The 19,589-nt window shown below is 42.2% G+C and overlaps 1 protein-coding gene across 1 annotated transcript in view; it reads left to right on the top strand.

Moving 5' to 3' along the window:
* ATP13A3 (ATPase 13A3) overlaps positions 1–19,589 on the top strand; it is a 2,707,264-nt gene that overhangs the window by 2,209,161 nt on the left and 478,514 nt on the right. Inside the window, exon 31 of the mRNA XM_044070296.1 lies at positions 4,264–4,352. Coding sequence (XP_043926231.1) covers positions 4,264–4,352 — 89 coding nt within the window. The remainder of the gene's footprint in view (positions 1–4,263; positions 4,353–19,589) is intronic.

Genomic DNA, 19,589 nt, shown 5'->3' on the forward strand with positions numbered 1-19,589 from the left:
TAGAAGAAGACAAAGTTCACCACCCCCTGCACCCCTCTAACTTAATATTAACAGCTCAAAAGGTGCTAGAGCTTGTGGAAAGAGGAATGTCAGCAGCAACATCAGTTAAAATGTTACAAATGGAATGCTTATTGTATTCAGCAGCGATCTCAAAAGTGTCTGTCACAGTCTGTGTAGACTGCCCACATTATTCAGTGTGTGGTTTCACTAATGCCACATGTTCAAGAGCCATTACTTTATATTTTGTGGAGCCTGGACACTGAAGTATATGTAACTTGCTGTACTGTTGGCTTTAGCAACTGCTCCCAGTGAATTCATCCTAACTGTTATAAACACATCAAGATCCTTCTTGTATCCTGTTTCTTTTGTTGCACCGCCTGTTTTTGTACTCTCTGCAATAGTTACTGCTGTCCAGGTGAAACCTTGTAAAATTTATTTTTGCACTGAGCTTTAATTGCTGAATATTACATGCTGATGATTTCCTCATTCCTTTTAAAACCACTCCCTTCACCCCCTGTTGTTGTCTCAACTGTTATGTCATCCATATAGAAGTCTGTTTTGTTCTCTTTTTTTGTTTGATGTAGCATCATCTGCAAGTACATTGAAGAACACACGACTGAAGGCCAGCACCTTACACTGCTATCCTTCGTTTATGGCATTCACCTCCACCAACGTTTTATCTGCAGTCATGCCTTTTTTTTTTTTTTTTACATTTGATTATTTTCTCCCCACATTCATCCCCTTGAGTATGCTCACAAATTTTCTCTATGGTATAGAAGACTTTAAACAACTAAATTTAATTATGTTTGGGTTTATGCTGTTACGTCAAGTCATGGAATTCTTGTTCCAAACCAGTATTTGTTTCATTTTGTGCTTACATAAAGAAGGGATTTTTAAAAATATTGCTTTGTGAAAATTTTGATTATAATATAAATGGAGGGATTTTTATTGGCTTCATTGTGGAGTATATATTCAGCAGATACGCAAATTGTCTAAAGCAACAGTAATATTGATGGGCATCTTTTGATTCATTACGTTATTCCTGTATTAGGCACTTTCCCTTATAACTCTGTGTATACCAAAGGCTAATTCATTCTAACTGCCATTCTAGAAGACATGGGCCTTAGATTCTGATACATTAAAACTAATGGTTGTCTGATTTAAGCATCTTGTACTTACTCTAAAGAAAGTCCAGGAAATCTTCCAACGGAATTGTTTTATGCCTGTAAGTCGAAATTAGCTATCACTTGTTATAAGGATTGTGACTCTGAAATCCACTATCTAGAGGCATCAGCAGTCCTTAGCCATTCTCTACTTTAATTTCCCTTGGAGTCTAAAAGTTAACTTTAACATTGCCTTCTGTTTTTAGATAAATTAATTGCATTGCAACTTTTACGATTGTTTTACAGATTGTTTAAATTGAAATTACTTGCAGAGTGGAAATGCTTCTTGACACAATTGACTTTGTAGACCTGGTTTGACAGAACCTGTTAAGGGTTATTGAACAGCCAGTAGGCAGTGTTACAAAACAGCAGTCTTGTGTGGATGAATTGTAAGAAGTCCATTGGTGTTTGTCATAGGCAATAATTGCTGGTACTGTTTGTGTTACAGTGCTGGCAGTTATTCACTGTTTTTTTTTTCTTTCACTTTTTTCTTTTCTCCTTGATAGTGTGATTGTGGAATTAGGTGCACTGATGTTTGCTTCCAGGAAAAAAATATGTATGTACACACACACATATTATAGATATTTACCCCATCCAGATGAAATTTTGACCAGTTGTGTATGCTTGGTTACAACTTCATGTTAACATTACTCGACTGTTCCTAGCAGAATCCTTTAATTGGAAAAAGACGTTCTTACTGTTTAGCAATTTAGCAAAAAGAGGGATAGTGTTTGTAGGTCTCTGTCTAGCAGTTTTGTAGTCCTTTTAACAGAGGAGGTATGCGTACATCTGTTGTCTTTGCTTATAGCTATACAATTATGATGTATGCTTTCTGACACAGTGTTTACATGTCAGGTTCTTTGTCCAGCATTGTTGCAGTCCCTCTTCTGTAAAGGATAATCTAAATTATTAGACTACTGTGTCCCAGTTTAGAAAGAAATTTCTAACTCCCAAGCCACTTTTCAAACTTGGATCATCTAGACTATAGTTAGGGCTTTAGCCGTCTATGCCATGTAATCAGAGTATAGTTGAACTTTACTTAACCTAAGTGCATGGCATCATGTTTTGAGATAATAACTTTTAGATTGTCTAGTACTAAGAAGCAAGGTTGTTAAATGTTTATTGCATTCTCCTATAGTCTTTCCAGTTTTGTGGATGTATAGAGTTTGATGTTATGCAGGTTTGGCATCCCATGTTATCTCTGGTTAATTAGTACTTCTAATTTTGGAGGCAAATAAAAATGAGCCACAGTGAAAGCATTGTGGGATTAATTTTCCCAGTTTTGTACAATATTCAAATTTGTTCCCAAATCCAACTCAGCAACTTTTCGCTAAACTGTTCTTTTGTCATTTGTGCAATAGGTTCATAGGTTGGTACTAGGCTATCAGCCCTAGGGCCTATACAAGCCTAGCCATAACAATTCCCTGGATATTTCTTCCCACACTATTTATTTCCCTGGACCCCTGTCTAGCAGGGCGACTGACGTGATCCCCGGCATAAACGTCTGTCCTACTCTCCTTACATACCTAAAGGTCATACTAAACTTCAGAAAGGTCATATTGATTTGCAGGCTATAGTGTGGGGCCTTTGAAACTATATTACAACAACCTTAAACCGTTCATACTGATTAGTGTATTTTATAAAGATGATGAACGATAGAAATGTGGTGTTATCTAAGCAAACATCCTTTCTGACAAATATGCCTTGAAAAGACAACTTAGTATACATGGTGCTCTGTACTTTTAAGTTTGTGTTTTTAGCTTTCTTCTTTTTTGATTGGGTTTGTTGTGGCCTTCCTCCAGTTTGATTGTGTATCCTCTTCCTTCAGTCTTCTGTTGGGAAAAAGTGCTGTAATATTGGGGCAAGGACCTTCTTTAACATTTAATTAATTTTTGTGGTATTTCAAGGGTAGGCAACATTTTTGAGCAAATTACCAAACACATGAAATCATGTTTTGAGATAATAGAGATGAATAAAGCCATTTAAAGTGGCAGAGTGCGTTGCATTCTTACCCCATAGCAAGAGGTTCTCCTCTGCTTTTACAAGAAATTCCTGGTGCCATGCAAAGAGTTTGTGGCAATATGGTGGGGATTGCTAGTTATGATGAATGGATGTGCACAAGTATTTTAAATACATTGATTGTGTTTGTTGTTACAGTAAGTACATTTTTTAAAGTTAGTAAAATGTGATGTTAGAAAATTAATAGACATTAATAAAGTTACATAAGATGGCACATTTTACACATTGAGTAGCACTGTCACCTCACAAGTGGTTCTCTAGTTCATTTTTCGGCTGAGGTTCCTTCTGTTTGTTCTTCCTAAATGTGACTTGACAATATTGAGTGGGTGGGTGTTGTCACTGATAAAGATGCTTCCCTTTGCTGGTTCCCAGTGGAGTGCCAAGCAAAATGCCCTTGAATGCTGCTCATTGGCATTAGTCTCTGATATATTCCATCATGTTCTAAAGCCTTTTTGCTTAGCTAGTGCAAATTTTTCCTTCAGATTTTCAGTTATATTCAACTACTTTGTTTTCCCGTTTAGATTGTGCTGTTCTGGGAGAAGAAAACTACTTTGTTTTCCCGTTTAGATTGTGCTGTTCTGGGAGAAGAAAAACTTCAGAGTACTTTCATTAGTGTCCACTAGTGGTGCATGATATATAGACTGCACCAGCGTCATAGTGGCGAGTGTGCCAGCGAAACTTTGTTGGTGTGAGCTGAAATGCTAAATTCTAATGCACTGAACTTTTAGGATCTTCATATAACATGCTGTTGAGCAGCAGAGGTCCCACACCTATTTTAAAAAGTTGCAGTTTTATTATGGTTGCATTCCTATATATGAATAGTTTATTGCTGTCAGTCCAAATTCTGTTTGACTTAATTATGCATTACTGTTTGGGTAGTCTGTATTTTGTTTAATGCATGGTGACTTTCACTGTTAAGCCGGTGCTGCCTTAGTATATAGCACCTTAGCAAAACCAACTTGTTTTTGCATGTGTCCATAAAATAGTTAGAAGTAGCACTGTATATGAAAGCGATGTCTGTATTTGTGAGTCTTATTTGAAATTAAAACTACTTAACTTGATCTCTCTTTTCTTTTAACAGTTTTATTTGGTGGCTCTGTACTGATTCTTTATATCTTCATATTATTCATTATGTTGTATCCTGTCGAAGGTATTGACAGATTTCTACAGGTAAGAGCAACTACATGTATTTCATCTTATCAAAATATAGTAGTCACTTCTAGCTGTACTGCATGCATTGATAGAATAGGCGGTATGATCCTAAGAGTGGCTCCTTGGTTATCTTTGCAGAGAATGCACTGCATGTTTGATTTCTGTACTGCATGTTGCCTTCATTAAGGAGATGGGTGACAGTACTGATAACAAGTGACAAATGTCCTTCTTAGTCTAAACCATGCAGCATGCACAGCTAACAGAATAAACAGAATAGTATTTATTTTTCTGCTCTGTATCTTGCACTTAGTTATCTTTTTTGCTGGCGTTGTATTCATCAGTACATGTTAACTCAAGGTATCATCAGCACCTACAGAAACTGCTCACAGCAAGCAATACCATTTGAAATTTAAGCTGCATCCTGCAAATCCTAGTTAATCTGTAGCATTTTTGTGCCCTTTTTACCCCCTGCTGTCTGTAGATCATCAGCCTTCTCCTGGTCAATAGGTCCATTTATTCTCCATCATTGGGATAAGGATTGGCCAGGAGGGACCATCGTTTATTAAGCCATAAAGGTGGTGTGAGTTTTTTTTCCTGTTTAGCCCTACTTCTTAGAAAGCACTAGGGAGAAGGGGTATGCAGTGAGTTGACAGCAAAAGTGGTTCCATCTTTTCCACAAGGAGAATTCCCTCCAAGCAGCTTTGCCTCTCTCCCATGAAGCATTTAGCGATGGTTTCTCCAGTCTCCATCAGAGAAATCTTAACCACACACCCCCCCCCACACACACCCCTCATGGAGAGGTATGCATGTCATGGCCTTTCACTCCTTTCCCTCCTTTTCTTGTCTCTTCTAATGCCAGAGCCACTAATTGAACACTCATGAAATGGGTTGCTGTCAGGACTGTCTGATCCAGGATTAATCTGCAGCATAGTTTTTGTCATCACCTGTAGGAACAGCTTCATCTTGAATTTCCCACAAATTCAGAGCATCTCAGCATATTGACCCCCCCCCAGCTTTGACCCTGAATTGTCTAACCTCGGTAATTCAAAATTTTGAAGACGTGTTTCTGTGCAAGTTTTTTGGAAATGATGTCAACATATTTCACTCTGATTCCTTTGAGATGCTCGGTGTGTGCACGTTTGTTTGTGTGAGTGTGTGTATTGCATTCCCTTAATACTACTTTTGTAGGTCTTCTGACAAACTCAGTACATACATGTGTAGGCTGTTTTAATCCTTTTGTTCATTAACAGATTGGTATTCTAAATCAGCTCATGCCTTCCTTTTGTATGACCTCAACATCTCTCCATCCACTTTTGTTGTCAATGCTAATATTCTGTCATTTGCTTGTTTGTCCTGTTGATTTTTGCTTCCTAGCTACATTACTGTTGCTGTTCCTTGCATTAAATGTTATCCACCACTTGTATAAACAGTTTTTCTGTGGGTTGTCCCAATCTGCATTTCATAACATCTTGACACCTTCCCACCAACAGTATGAGCCTTTTGGCCAGAACAGCTCAGCAGGTCTTTTATTTGAGGAGTTTTCTTCACAAGTGGTTGGTGTTAATAACAGATTCCTAAGGAGAGCCCTCTCAGTTTTCCATCAGTTCTTTCCTACCAAGCCAACATTTATAGACTAGAGCTCATGCATTTCATTTGCTTCTTTCACTCTGCTTGGAATGTATTCAGTTCTTAATTTTCTATGATTTTCTTGTTTTCTTGGTGGATTGTGAAGTGCAACATGATCATGTCTTCATTTCTTGTGATTGTGTCAGGAAGCTAACCAGGCAAGATAAGCACTTGCGGCCCTTATCTCATTGTAGGCATTTGTTTATTTTGTTTAGTGTTAAATAAGGCTACCCAGGTTCATCGGCAGGAGACTATATAAGAGAAGCTAGAAGACTTTGCCAGCTTTATTCAACAGATTAGCAGTTTTTGAACCTCTTTTTTTCTGCATATTGCTTCAAGCCGTCTAGCCACAAGACATGCTCTGAGTGTTATTTTATTTGAGTTTTTTAAGGGTACACATCTTACCTAATAGAGATGTATTTTTGGCACATATTATCAACTTCTTCAAAGGAAAAAAAAAACATTATTTTGCCATCTATATATCTCCTCTTGTTTTGATGAGTCAGATTATAAGTCCCTCAGTAAGGAATGCATCATGTTCCATATGTGAGTCAGAGGGCTGTATCTGATCACCTCCTGGTCCATTATGAATATTTTCTACATGTGACATATTAGCAGACCCTTCCATGCCCACAGTATCAGCTGGGCATAGAAATTTCAAGTTGTAACAATTCTTGTGTTTTCCTATAGCTTTCTGAACTTGGCCTGAAATTTCAACTGCATGTTTCCCTTTTTTTATCCTCAGATGTTATCATTTGACCTTGTTGGAGACTGAGACTTCGACCTCATTATGGTATCTGTGGCAACTTTTCTCTATTGATGCCAAATTCTTTCTTACATGCCTTGACATTCTCAGTCTTATCTTCATGTCTGTTTTCTGATTTCCTTGGCATCATTTCCAGTAAGTCTTTCACCTCACCATTATAATTTGCATACTGATCTTCCACTTCCATCTTGACTTTCCAAAACCAGAATAGTGCACTATTAAAGGAAAGCCGCCATGCCTGATGAATACCACAACTCCATTCTGGCTACAGATGACGCCAGGTCCTTTCAATGCTGCCTAGTTGGCCCTTTTGTAGTACACCTTGTATTTCCAGCAAGTTGCTACTCCATTTTCTTTCCACTCTGCATAGTCAGCCCTTTTGTGGTACACTTTCTTCCATTTAAAAATAAATCATATAAAAGATGGAAAAATTTGGTTGTGATTTGCACTCTGGTTACCAAGATGGGGAAAAAAAACATGACCTTGTAGTTGCACTATCCCGTATTGGGTAATCTAGGGACATTGCTGTGTTGATTTTAGTGGACAGTTTGAAGACAGATGAAGGTGTGACCACTGTAATGACTTGACTTGATGCTATGCTCTTAAGAGAGTTAAAGGATCTATTTTATGGGGAATATTCTACTTTTAGTTTCTGTGACAGAGTACAAAATTGATTTTGAACAAAGATATAGTAGGGTGCATAAGTGTATTATGGTGCTTTCAGATGCAGTGCTTGCATTTAAGCTGTTAGATACTGTGGGAAGCAGATTCTTTGAAGATGTAGAAGGATGCAACATAACTTAATCTGCTAGAAAACCAATTTCAAGTGCAGAGATTTATGTAGTAAAAGATTTTGGGTCAGCTATGATTGATACTGATTTGTACATACACTGTAGAGAAAAATGTTTAGACAACTAAGTCAGTAAACTGAGATAGAGTGGAGTAGAAAAGATATTTAAACTAAAACATCCAATAGTAGAGCTACCACCAAGAGACTGGAGATACCAGCAAAAACAGGACAAGCATTGTAGTGAAACAGTAGTTACAGCTGAGATGCTTTCGCTGCTTATTAAGACATCCTTAAAAAGTGCATGAACAAATGCTAGACATGACAAAGATATGCTGTATAAACAACCAATGACTCTTGAATTTGCCAGTTCTGGGCATTATTGTGTCACAGTTCCATGTAAAGACCTAAAGGAGAGCCATTGTAAGAACAAGGTACCCACAGTTTGAGATTATGACGAGGAGAGGAGAAACAAAGTTTTAAAGAACTGCATCTACAGTTTGGGCATACTTCTGTGAATAGACTAGAGAAACTGCTTAAGAAGCAAGGACCTTGAATGCATTTCTGTCTTGAAACTGGTTGTTCACAGCTATGAGGTGTATGTGTAGCAGACCTAAGCCTAGGTGTATTGCTGGCATGTCTCTGACCTCCTAGTGCAGTGAGACATTTTCTATGAACAATAGTTTGAACTTGGTGGCTTTCCTATCATTTATCAATGTACATGTTTTAGTGCTGAAAGCATTATTTATCAGAAACCGTCCGATATTGAAAAGAAATGTATTCATTGCATGATAATTCACCTCAGAAGTTATTCAGTAGCAGAGATGGAGAATTCATTACTCATTAAACCAGAAATATGGCATAGTGCTTCAATATTAAAACTATACCCATGTCAGCAAATGGTGCTTCTGGTAAGAGGCTCCTAGAAAGACATAGTCTGACACTAAAGTAGAAACTGGTTGTGAATGTAACTAAGAAAATGTCACTACATTCGGGTGTAATAGCAAAAGTTGCTTTGCAAAATGTCTGTAGTTGCAGTCCATATTAGCTTGTGTTTGGTCAAATCCCAAATCTCTCTTCACTTGTGATTATGCTGCGTGCAGTAGAAGGGACAACAAAGACCATGGCAATGGGAGAACATGTTTCAGCACATGTTAAACAAAGGGAGCATTTGCTGTGGATGAATGTTCAGATAGCATTCAGCAAATACTGAAATGACTTTTACCACAGCTAATGAAGAGGTTCTTAGGTGAGTGCTAATCTGTCATCCCTGATGAGACATTTTAAGTCTGGCAATGTTTCCTGTTTTCACCCAGTTTTGTTAAATTCCATAAGTATTTAACTGTCCTTGCCATAGCTATATTTAAATACTTCTTGTTTGTACCAGATTATTTTGTTTGTGTCTTGAATTAAGTGTGTTAGGGGTCCCTACTGTACGGTAGGGCATTTAAGCACTGCCACTTTCCGTTAGTAGGATAGAGGTCAGTCCTGGGATAAATTTCCTATTTCCCATCCACTGGTTCAAATTACACTCAAATGGGGTCATAGAATGACTTGTTTTACTTATATGGGGAGTCTGTTCCAGAATAGTGGTATCCTTTAACATATGTACCTGTCCCTTCAGACTGTTCTGTTTATGTTGCAGTAAAGGTTAAGGTCTCTGAATCAGGTATTTCTAATGCTATTTGACTTGCTGGTGTGCAGTAGCTCCAGTTACGCTGGGTGTGTGGATGCATTATCAGGCAGGCATAGGTCATCTGTAGGTCATGTTCCCCAAGCCCATTGTCCTGTTTGTAAGGAACATCTGTGGACACTCGAGTTGTCTCAGATGGCTGGACAGGTACATGGGAAAGGGGGTACTGAACTCTATGATGGACCTAATGAGAGCTGAGTAAAGTGGGATAATGCCCTCCCTGGACTTAGATGCTTTCCCTTTATTTATAACATGCATAATATAGAAGGGCTTCTTTACAACAGTGAGCATGTGTTGGTCAAAAGCTACGTCACTTTCAATGTAAGTGCCCAAATTCCTGACTACTTGGTCTACTCTCAGTGGCGTATTGTCAGCGTGATAATTCCCAGGGGTAGTCTGTTTTCCAGAGAACACAATAATGCACATTTTGGCATTTTGTTTTAGTCAATGACTTTGGCACCAGTTATTTGTTTGGGACAAGTCCTTCTGAAGGATAGCTGAATGCATGAGAGATTCATTGACTGCTCCAAGCTTGAAGTCATCCACAGACTTGGTCAACCATAACCCCTTGACATTTGCATTGACTTCTGAGAAGTCGATTTCAAATAGGAGCAGCTCCAGAGCCAAGCACTGTGGGATCCCACTTGAACAGGCCTTTCTGTTGAGATGGTAAGCCCTAGCCTGATTTCCTCTGTCCTGTCTGTGAGCCACTTTCCAATTCATCAGTTGACATAGGAGTTTATTCCTAGTTTGGCAAGCTTATCCACAGTGCCTGAGTAGGGTAAAGTATAAAAGGCCTTTGCCAGGTCAAGGTAGGCAGTGTGTAACATCCTCTCTTCATCCATTACGTTGGTGGCTTTTTTGAAAAGTCCACTAGGTTGAGCAGACATGACCTGCCCTTGACAAAATCAAACTGTGAGGGGTCCAGGATTTGTAGGTTTCATATGTCTGTATTGATTATTTCTGTAAGTCTTTCCATGGCTTCACATATGAAGCTGATTAGACTTGTGGGATGGCAATTGCCTTGCTCAGTGAATGTCCCTCCCTCCGTGCAGTAATGTGACAGTTGCTATTCTCCATTCACTTAGTATGAAGCCAGTTTGGACGCTGAGGTTGAAAAGTATTGTTAGGATCATTGTTTCATGCTGTTTATGATGCATTCTGGGATACTGTCAGGGTCCATAGAAACTGTATTTTTTGGCTTTTGAGAGCACCTTAAAGACCTGGTGCTGTGTGATAGTTGGGGTTGTAAGGTTTCCTGATATCTCCTGTGAGATTACCCATGGGAGGTGAAGTTTTTTTTGTTTTGTTTTTTTTCAATAAACATCTTTATTAAATCATCCTTCGCGTATGACATAGGCAGTCTTACATGTATATAAATGAAAAACAAACAGCATTGACACCACTTTAGTTGGAAACACTATACATCACAGACGCCATTGAAACAACTGTAGTTGCAAACATTGTACATTTCTTATAATCTATCCAGTTAATGTTAGTTAAGCGTTATATGGCTCATTTAAATCCTGTCTCCTAAAGCTCGTTCCTTCTCTGCATATATTGTTGCCACAATTCCCATTTTTTTGTATGTAGTTTGTTCCTTCCCTTTTCTAAAGATCCCAATTTCAGTGTTATTTCTCTGTTACTATATTCACTACTTCTAGTAAAGTTGGTCTAGACTTTGATTTCCATTTTTTAGTAATTGCTTTTTTGGCAGCCACCATAGTTAGACTCAGCAAGGCTTTATTATGTCTAAGCAGTTCCAATTCTGTATCATAGCTCAAAAAAATCATCTCCCCAGTCAATCCATTCCGCTCACCCAGACCCAAAAAATATGTTCCCAGCTACCTCTTTCTTGGGGTATGAAAATACATATGTAAACACTTCCAGGCAAAGATCCTAAATCTTCTAGACTTTGCTGCATATTTGGGAGATATACATATATCTCCCCATTGTCTCTCTGTAAATTGCTTATCTGATCTCTCTTCCCAATCCTTTCTAAGCTTCTCTGATTGATTCTTATAATTAATTATTCCTTTTTTAATGGCAGTTTCTGTTCTAGGTTCTTTTAAAAACTCTAACAGTGCTGGTCCTTCATTTAGGAGCCCCCCTATTTATTTCTCTTTGCCTATACCTTGATATCAATCCTTGATAGGGAAGGCAGTCTCTAACCTGCAGTCTAAATAAATTCTTGACCGCTTCCCATTCTGTTACCTTTCCCTTTCTAGTTACTTGCTCCCAATACCTTGGTTCCTTTGCCAGTTTTCTCCAGTAAATTCCAGCCACCTAGTGTAGGTGAAGTTTGAACTGAATTTGTCAGTTAGTAGGTTGCTGTATCCACAGCTTGTGTGTAGGTGGCGCCATTTACAATAAATTATGTACACTGCTGTGTATTGCCCTTGAGATTGCTGATATAGCTGAAGAAGGCATTGTGCTTATCCTTGGCCAGGGTGGCTATTTTTTTTCTCAAATTTGACCTTGGTAGTTTTATTATGTTCCTAAGTTGCTTGTTTAATTTGATGATTAGAGTCTTATTTTGTTGGCCATTGCTCTTTTTGGCTGTTATTATTTTCTTTTTGTTATAAACCTTAATTACGTCGCAATTCCACCAGGGCAGTTTAGGGTTTGCACTACACTTGCTACTTTTGTGTACAGCTGTTTCTATTTAGTTGTGTGCATGTTGGTAAAAGCTGTTTGTGTATGTCTCAGCATAAACAGCAGAGCTTTCTGGGTTTGGTGGGGTATTTCAATCTGACCAGGGAGTCTCTCAGAAGTAGGAAATTAGTCTTGGAGAATTTTTTAAAAGTACTTGGGCCTGGGTGGAATTCTGGTTTTATCTTTATTGCAGAGGAGAGTTGGCTTAATGGTTGGACATGATGAGTGAGTTCCCCTGGGAATGGAGCATGATTCACCCATATTAGTGAGGACAAGGTCAAGGATGCTGTTTCAGGGCATTTGTATTGACAAAGTCTAGGAATCCCTGGGCTTGCACACTAGTGGTGGCATATGTTACAGAGTCTATGGCTAGATAGTTGATGTTGCTCAGGAATATGGTATCTGGATTAATGCTAAGTGACCCTATTTCAGGTGCTATGACATTTTTGGGACATAGAGGGCATTCTGTAGCTCACCATGATATGGTAAGGGACTTTTGATGACGATGAGTTGGACATGAAGGATCTCAAGGACATCAGGCTTCTTTACCAACCTTGATATATGAGCCTTTTCTGGATGAGGATTGAGCACATCCACCTTTCTTCCCTTCCTGTGGAGTGACTGGTCTAAACTTATGGAAGACATTGTAGCCCTAAATCTCCAGAGTGCTGTCCAACTATTTCAGCTATGTCTATGTTACTACACATATGCCTGCCCTCTAGGGTGAGAAAAGCTTGCAAAGAATGGAGTCTTTATTTAGGTTCCTAGCACTGAACAGTAATATCTTTAAGCTTTCCTTAGTTTATAGGTAGTTTGATCTAGTTGACATTGCCTAAAAAGGCACAGTGAGAGTGAATAATGTTTTAGCCAGTGTAAAAAAGCTTAGAGGGGACAGATGCATACCATTCCTGGCAAAGCAGCACCATCTTTTGACCATGTCTTCCCAGACTGACAGATGTGCCTACCTTGAATGACCCCAAAAGTTAAGCCAGTTTTTGAAGTCTATTATGTTTTGCTTGTATTGGGGTATCATCCTTGGAGAAGGGTAGAATTCTTCTCTTTGCTAGGCTTATTCCTGCCTGGGTTACACTGTTGGAGAGCTCCATCATGCCACTCTTCATATAGTCCAGAGAGGTGCATCTCAAGTAGTTAATGCCCACGTGCAATATAATAGAGTTGTAATGGAGTTTACTGTTTAAAGTCTTGAGCCCATGTGTGATCTGGTGAATCCTGGCCCCAAGCAGGCAATTGCCTGTCACTTTTTTCCTTACTCATCTTTGTGAGTGGTGCAACTTTTTCTCACTGTAGAGTCATCTATGATTAGTTAGGTTATGTGGAGGCTTATCTTATAGGCATAGTATTTGAGGTGTTCCTTGTTATATGAGATGATAGGTGGTGCCTGTGTTGCAGGTTTGGAATCTTGTTGAGTGTGCTTATTGCCTTGCTGTGTTTCAGAGGTCTTTGAGGCTTTGGGCAGATTGAGTTTTAGAACTTCAGCATACAATGGATTATGCATTGTATTTGAGTTGTAGGGAGTTGTGCTGTGGCGTGAGCTGCTGACAATTTTTGTATCAGTGGTAACAGTATATGGACATTTAACCTCCAGTGGCATTAAGTAAGTACATCTCTTGCACTCTGCATTGTGCACACTGTTTGAGTGGTAGGTAGTTGTGAGACAGCTTAGGACAATTCTTGCATTGTCTCAAGATATCCATCTCAGTCAGAATGGGTGTGACGCCAGTGCCCTGGCCCAGCACTCAAGGAGCCTCAATCCTCACCACTAACACCAGAGAGGGCATCTCATGTATGAGGAAAGGATAACAAAAATACACAGTAAAGTGCAATTTCCCTTACGAGCACACAGAGATCACAGCCAGTCTGGGGCTGGTCACACCCTTGCTCTCTAGGTCCCCAATAAGACTCTGCACTGGCACAGCTATAGGGTCCAGATCTTAGCCTAACTGGGCAAGCTAAAATCTCCAGCACCCTCTCTGTTCAACCAGTGCTTCGTGTCCCTGCCCAAATAGCTGACACACACACTTTGAGATATGTTTATACAACCACACAGACACTCCTGGGGTAGGCTGGCACAGGTTTTCCAGTTGTGCCCCCTTTTTCAGACTATATGGTAGTACCCTGCCACCACCCAGCTAATATTATCAGCTACCCAAAGGCACTTAAAAGGGTGTCCAATTATTACTGTGCAATATTAATATGCAATTGGTAGATGTGACTAAACAGTCAAGGCTTATTAGAGTGACTTGGTACAGTAATCACTATAAATATGCAATGTACTCTAGAGCTTAAATGATCTCTACACAAACCAGCCACAGTTAAAAGGTTTTAAAATATTTAATAATAAATAATTAAAACCACAAGACAATACTTTCTACTACACAGTCAGTGCTAGTCAAGAGAGTTCAGAGATCACACAGAAATACTTAAAATAAGTCAGTAGTACAGTTCTGACATCACAGAAAAACACTTGGTCTAATCTTTATAGTTCCTAGCTAATCTAAAAGAAAACACAAGTCTGAGATAACTCGCATAAGACAACAGTCAGAGTGCTGTGAGTTAGATGGTCCAGACAAAAAGGCTTAATGCCATCTGGTGCTCTCTGCTTAAATTGAAACTACAGTTCTGATAAAACATTACATAATTTCACACTTTCCTGGTGTTCCCAGGATGACAGAAACTGCAATTACATTATTTTACACTTAGAGCATTAAAGGATATTCCACATGTAAATTCTGGTCTTTAACTTAAGCCTTAAAACAGTAGGCAGGAAGCCTTCATCTAGCCGGACTGGAGCAGACTTTAGATCAAAGGGTCACAGCATGCTTTTACTGGGCCAGTAGAGAGCACTGTTGCCACATTGTTGTAACAGCATTTTTTTCATTTAAGACAACAAGCCTGTGATTCACATTCATATTTACAAATTATAGAATTATGTATAACATTATATGTTAAGTTGTCAATCTCGCCTTCATTCTTGCTGGATGGGTTCGGAGCCGAACCTCGGCTCCGACTCGGCCGAATACTAAAGCTCGAGAGCTATTTTTACCGGCTCGAGGCCATCCTATGTCCCATAATGCTAGGCGAAATATACCCAGATCTCGTTTGCCGCTTAGCTACGAGGTTGCGTTTTTCACCAGCTCCAGGTTGTATATTTTTATTAATAACTTTTGAAGTAGTTTTTTAGTCAGTTTTTCATCCCTTTTTGTTCCTTTAGTATCAGTGTAGTTAGTGACTAGTCTTTCCTCCCTTTTAGTTGCTAATCTCCCTTTTCTCCACCCTTAAGGTGGTTGGGCCTCTGACCCTCCTCTTGTAGTACAGTTTTCCCCTGACTGTTCTGTGTGTGTGTGTGGAATCCTGTCCTTTTACTTAGTGGTAGTTTCCTTTATTATAGTAAATTGTTTATAGAGTAGTGTATTGTGTGTGGTTTTTGTACAGTATGTCCGAGGATACTAAGGTATCAGGTTTCAAGAAGTGTGACTCGTGCTGTCAGAAGATGTCTCTGACAGACGGTCACACTTCTTGTGTGTATTGTTTGGGCCCTCTGCACCTGCAGGACACGTGTTCCATCTGCCATGGTTTTAGCCCTAGAGTCCTGCAGGAGCGCAGAAACAAACTTATACTTAGAGGCTTGTTAAAGCCTGAAGATTCCCTGGCAAAGACTATGGCTGGGAAACCTTCAAAGCCCGCCAAATCGTCAGCTCCATGTTCGGAGCCGGCACCGAGTGGTGCTCTTGCTGCCTCCCCGGTTCCGGCCGGAACCGAGGTATCTAGACCTCAGTCGGCTCCAACTTTGGTGTCGGAGCCGTCCCCAAGCAGAAAGCGCTCTAGGTCTCCATCTCTCGAGTTGGTTAGATCGGCTCCGAAGTCTCCACTCTTGTCGGAGCGGAGCCATAGATCTCATTCCTCTAGGTCTTCCAGGCTTTCGGACCATGACCTCGAGAGGGTAGTCAGCCGGCTTTTAAAGTCGTAGGCACTGTCCCAGTTGCTACATAGCCCGTCTCAACAGACAGGGGCTACCCCCACACACACTCAAGTTCCTCCTCTGACTACCCTGCTGAGTTCGGAGCCGGAGGTCGTCGAGGTGAGTACTGTGGGGGCGTCGGAACCGATTCCCCTGTTGTCGGTTCCTTCGTCGGCTCCGATCCCGTCCTTGGCTCCGCCCTTGGAGGGATCCGGGCACCGGAACTCCCTCGTCGGCTCAGAGGGGGCGAGTGGCATCGGACCTTGTCCGACCCCGCTCTCCCTATCGGAACTTCGGCGCAGGTGAGTTCAGCCCCGACATCGGCCTTGGAGCCGTCCCTCTCAGTGCCGGAGAGAGTTCTCATCTCTTCGGAGTTGGGTCCTCCTTCTCTGCCTGACAGGGGCGCCTTTGAGGTGATGAGGAGTGTGCTGGCTCCCATACCGGCACCACGGTCAGCCTCCTCGGCCCCTCCCTCCACGGTGCCTGCTTCGGCCCCTGCCTACCCTCCTGACCCCATGCGAGGAGAACCGACGCTCCAGGCTGCCCCATTGGGCCTTTCTTCCTCTTCCGAGGCCTCCCCTGAGCCTGCGGGGGAGCCCCCTCGGAAGAGGACATGTAAGAGGAAACATGTTGACTCTCCTGAGTCAGTGACATCTGACACCGACCTGCATGATTCAGAAGGGTCCCCAAGGTCCCCCTCTGAGGATGTCTCCTTTTCTGACATCTTAGAGATCCTCAAACAGAGGGGGAACTGGTCTGCCCTTAACCCATACGAGGACGAGTCGGTGTACCTGGATGCCTTCGGTTCTCACCCTTCCCCCTCCTGGGTGTCCCCGCCTTTCAACCCACTTATGGAGGTAGTGGCTCAGAAGGCATGGACGGCTCCGGATACTATGGAACCAACTCCCCGGAGGCCCACTAAATTTATTACTGCTCCCACAGATAAGCAGTTTCTTTCCAAGGATGTTCCCGTGGATGCCATGGTGGTGGCGGCAGCCACTAAGAAGGAGTTGGCTGACCCTTCAGTACCTGTCCATCCTCCTAATAAGGAATCTAGGATGATGGATAGGTATGGCAAGCGGATGTTTTCCTCAGCAACCTTTGCTATGCGGTCGCTGAATTACTTATGCCATTTCACCCAACTTCAGAGGGACTTTCTCAAGGAACTGGGTGAAACATTGCAGGACCCAACAGCTGCGGGGTCTCAGGAAAAGATCAACTCTCAGCTAGGGACCCTGAACTCTATAGTGAACTCTTCCATGCAGCTCATCTCATATGCAGCCGATGGAGCGAGTAGAGCCGCAGGTACGGGTGTTGCTCTAAGGAGACACGCCTGGATGCTGCTCTGCAACTTTGCTGACCCCTTCAAGGTGTCATTCACTAACACCCCCATTGATGGTTCTGCTCTTTTTGGACCTCAAGTGAAGGACACCTTAACTAGGTGCGAACAAGCAGGCAAGACTCTCTCTGCCGTGGGAGTCCGTTTTTCCACCCCTTCTAGACCGTATCCTAAGGGTCAAAAGGGCGGGAAAATGTGGTTCCGCAAACCTCAGGGAGTTCTGCCGGATGCACGTGGTGAGCTTTCCTCTAGAGGCAGAGGAGGGAACAATAACAGACGCCGCCCTAGGGGCAGGGGGGGTCCGCAGAATCAGGGTAGCAGAGAATATTTCTCTGACAAACCCTTTCAGCACCCCTGAGGAGCTGCCCGACTGTCCATTTTCGGAGGCAGTCTGGGGAAGACTTTTGCTGTACCCAGAAGCCTGGTTCTCCCTTAGGCAGGACAGATGGGTATGTTCGATCATATCCGAGGGTTACAAAATCCCATTTATCTACACCCCACATCAACCAAAAGGGCCTCTTCCAGATGTTCCACCCGGTCTGAGAGACCAAGCAGCACTAGAAATTTCAAAGCTGCTTTTAAAAAGAGCCATCCAGCCAGTCCCGGCAGACCAACAAGGATCCGGAATCTACTCCAAACTCTTTTTGGTACCAAAAAAGACAGGTGACTGGAGACCTATTTTGGATCTCAGCAGACTGAACAAATCGGTTCACAGAACAAAATTCCAGATGGTCACGCTACAGTCCATTCTTCCCTTTCTGGGTCAGGACAATTGGATGTGCTTTATAGACCTTCAGGATGCGTACTGTCATATCAAAATGAACAGGCGCTACAGGAGGTTTCTCCACTTCCGGCTGGGAGCCAGTCACTACCAATTCAGAGCCCTGTCCTTTGGCCTCACCACAGCCCGCAGGGTGTTTACCAAATGCATGGCAGTGGTTGCGGCTCACGTGAGACGTAGAGGATTCCAGGTGTTTCCATATTTAGACGACTGGCTCCTTACTGCCACCACCAGGCATCAGCTTCTTCAAGCCAGGGATTACGCTGTACAAATCTGCAAAGTGCTAGGCATCTCTATAAATTTCGAAAAATCTGCTTTGTCGCCTTGTCAGCATATTACCTTCATAGGCGCCGTGTTAAACACGGCAGAGTTGTCAGCAAAACTTCCTACGCAAAGAGTATGTGACATTCGCAGTCATGTTCAAGTCCTGCTACAAGAGGACAGGGTACAAGCCAGGTTTGTACTGAAAACGCTTGGTCTGATGGCTGCAACAATCACCTTGCTCCCCCTAGCTCGTTTTCACATGCGGATACTACAGTGGATGCTTTTTTCCCAATGGTCCTTTCAGCAGCTTCCCATGTCACACAGGATTCTCATCACTCAGTCTTGCAAACGACACCTATCGTGGTGGATGGACTCACCCCAGGTGGTTCAAGGCAGACCGGTTGTTCTCCCCCCTCCGGTTGCCACCGTGACAACGGATGCCTACCTGATTGGGTGGGGGGGGGGCATTTTCAAGGCAGGACAGTCCAGGGCACATGGCAACCCTTCGAGTGCCACTTGCACATCAATGTCCTGGAGATGAGAGCGGTCCTGTTGGTGTTGCAGGCTCTCCAGGACTCTCTTCCCACGGGATCGATTGCAATACAGACAGACAATATGTCTGTAGTTTGGTACATCAACAAACAGGGCGGAACCAGGTCCTACCCTCTTTGTCGGGAAGCGCTCAGACTACGGCAATGGGCGATCTCTTCTCAGCGTTTTCTGATAGCAAAACACATTCCCGGGAAGTCCAATGTCATAGCAGACAGGCTGAGCAAGGACATTCTCATGCCCTACGAGTGGTCTCTCAACCAGTTAGTAGCGGACCAAATCTACAGAAAGTGGGGGCAGCCTTGTTGCGACCTTTTCGCAACCCCTCAAAACAGCAAGTGTCAAGACTTCATCACCCTCTTCTGGGCCTCTCTCCCAGAGACGCTCTAGTCCACGATTGGCCCAGGGGTCTCCTTTATGCTTTCCCCCCCTTTCCCTTAATCACTCTGTTAGTCCAGAAAGCAACTGCCTTGAGATCCAGGATGATCCTCACTGCCCCTTATTGGCCTCGACAAGTCTAGTTTCCGTTCCTACAATGTTATCTACTGGAGCAGCCCTGGCATCTGGACCCTGTGCCAGACCTTCTGACCCATCAATCGGGCAGGCTGCACCAATCCCTATCATCTCTCAACCTCACAACTTGGTTGCTCCACTTTCAACCTTAGCTAGACTTCCCTTAATCTCCCCGTCAGTACGTCAGATTATCCTTGCCTCTCACAAGTCTAACACCAGAAGGACGTACGCAAGTAAATGGAAACGTTTCTCTATTTGGGCAGAAAGGAACCAAGTTGATCCCTTTACTGCCCCTGTCCAAAC

Source organism: Protopterus annectens, chromosome 4.part1 (genome assembly GCF_019279795.1).
Source record: "Protopterus annectens isolate FY-2018-M chromosome 4.part1, PAN1.0, whole genome shotgun sequence".
Lineage (NCBI taxonomy): Eukaryota > Metazoa > Chordata > Ceratodontiformes > Protopteridae > Protopterus > Protopterus annectens.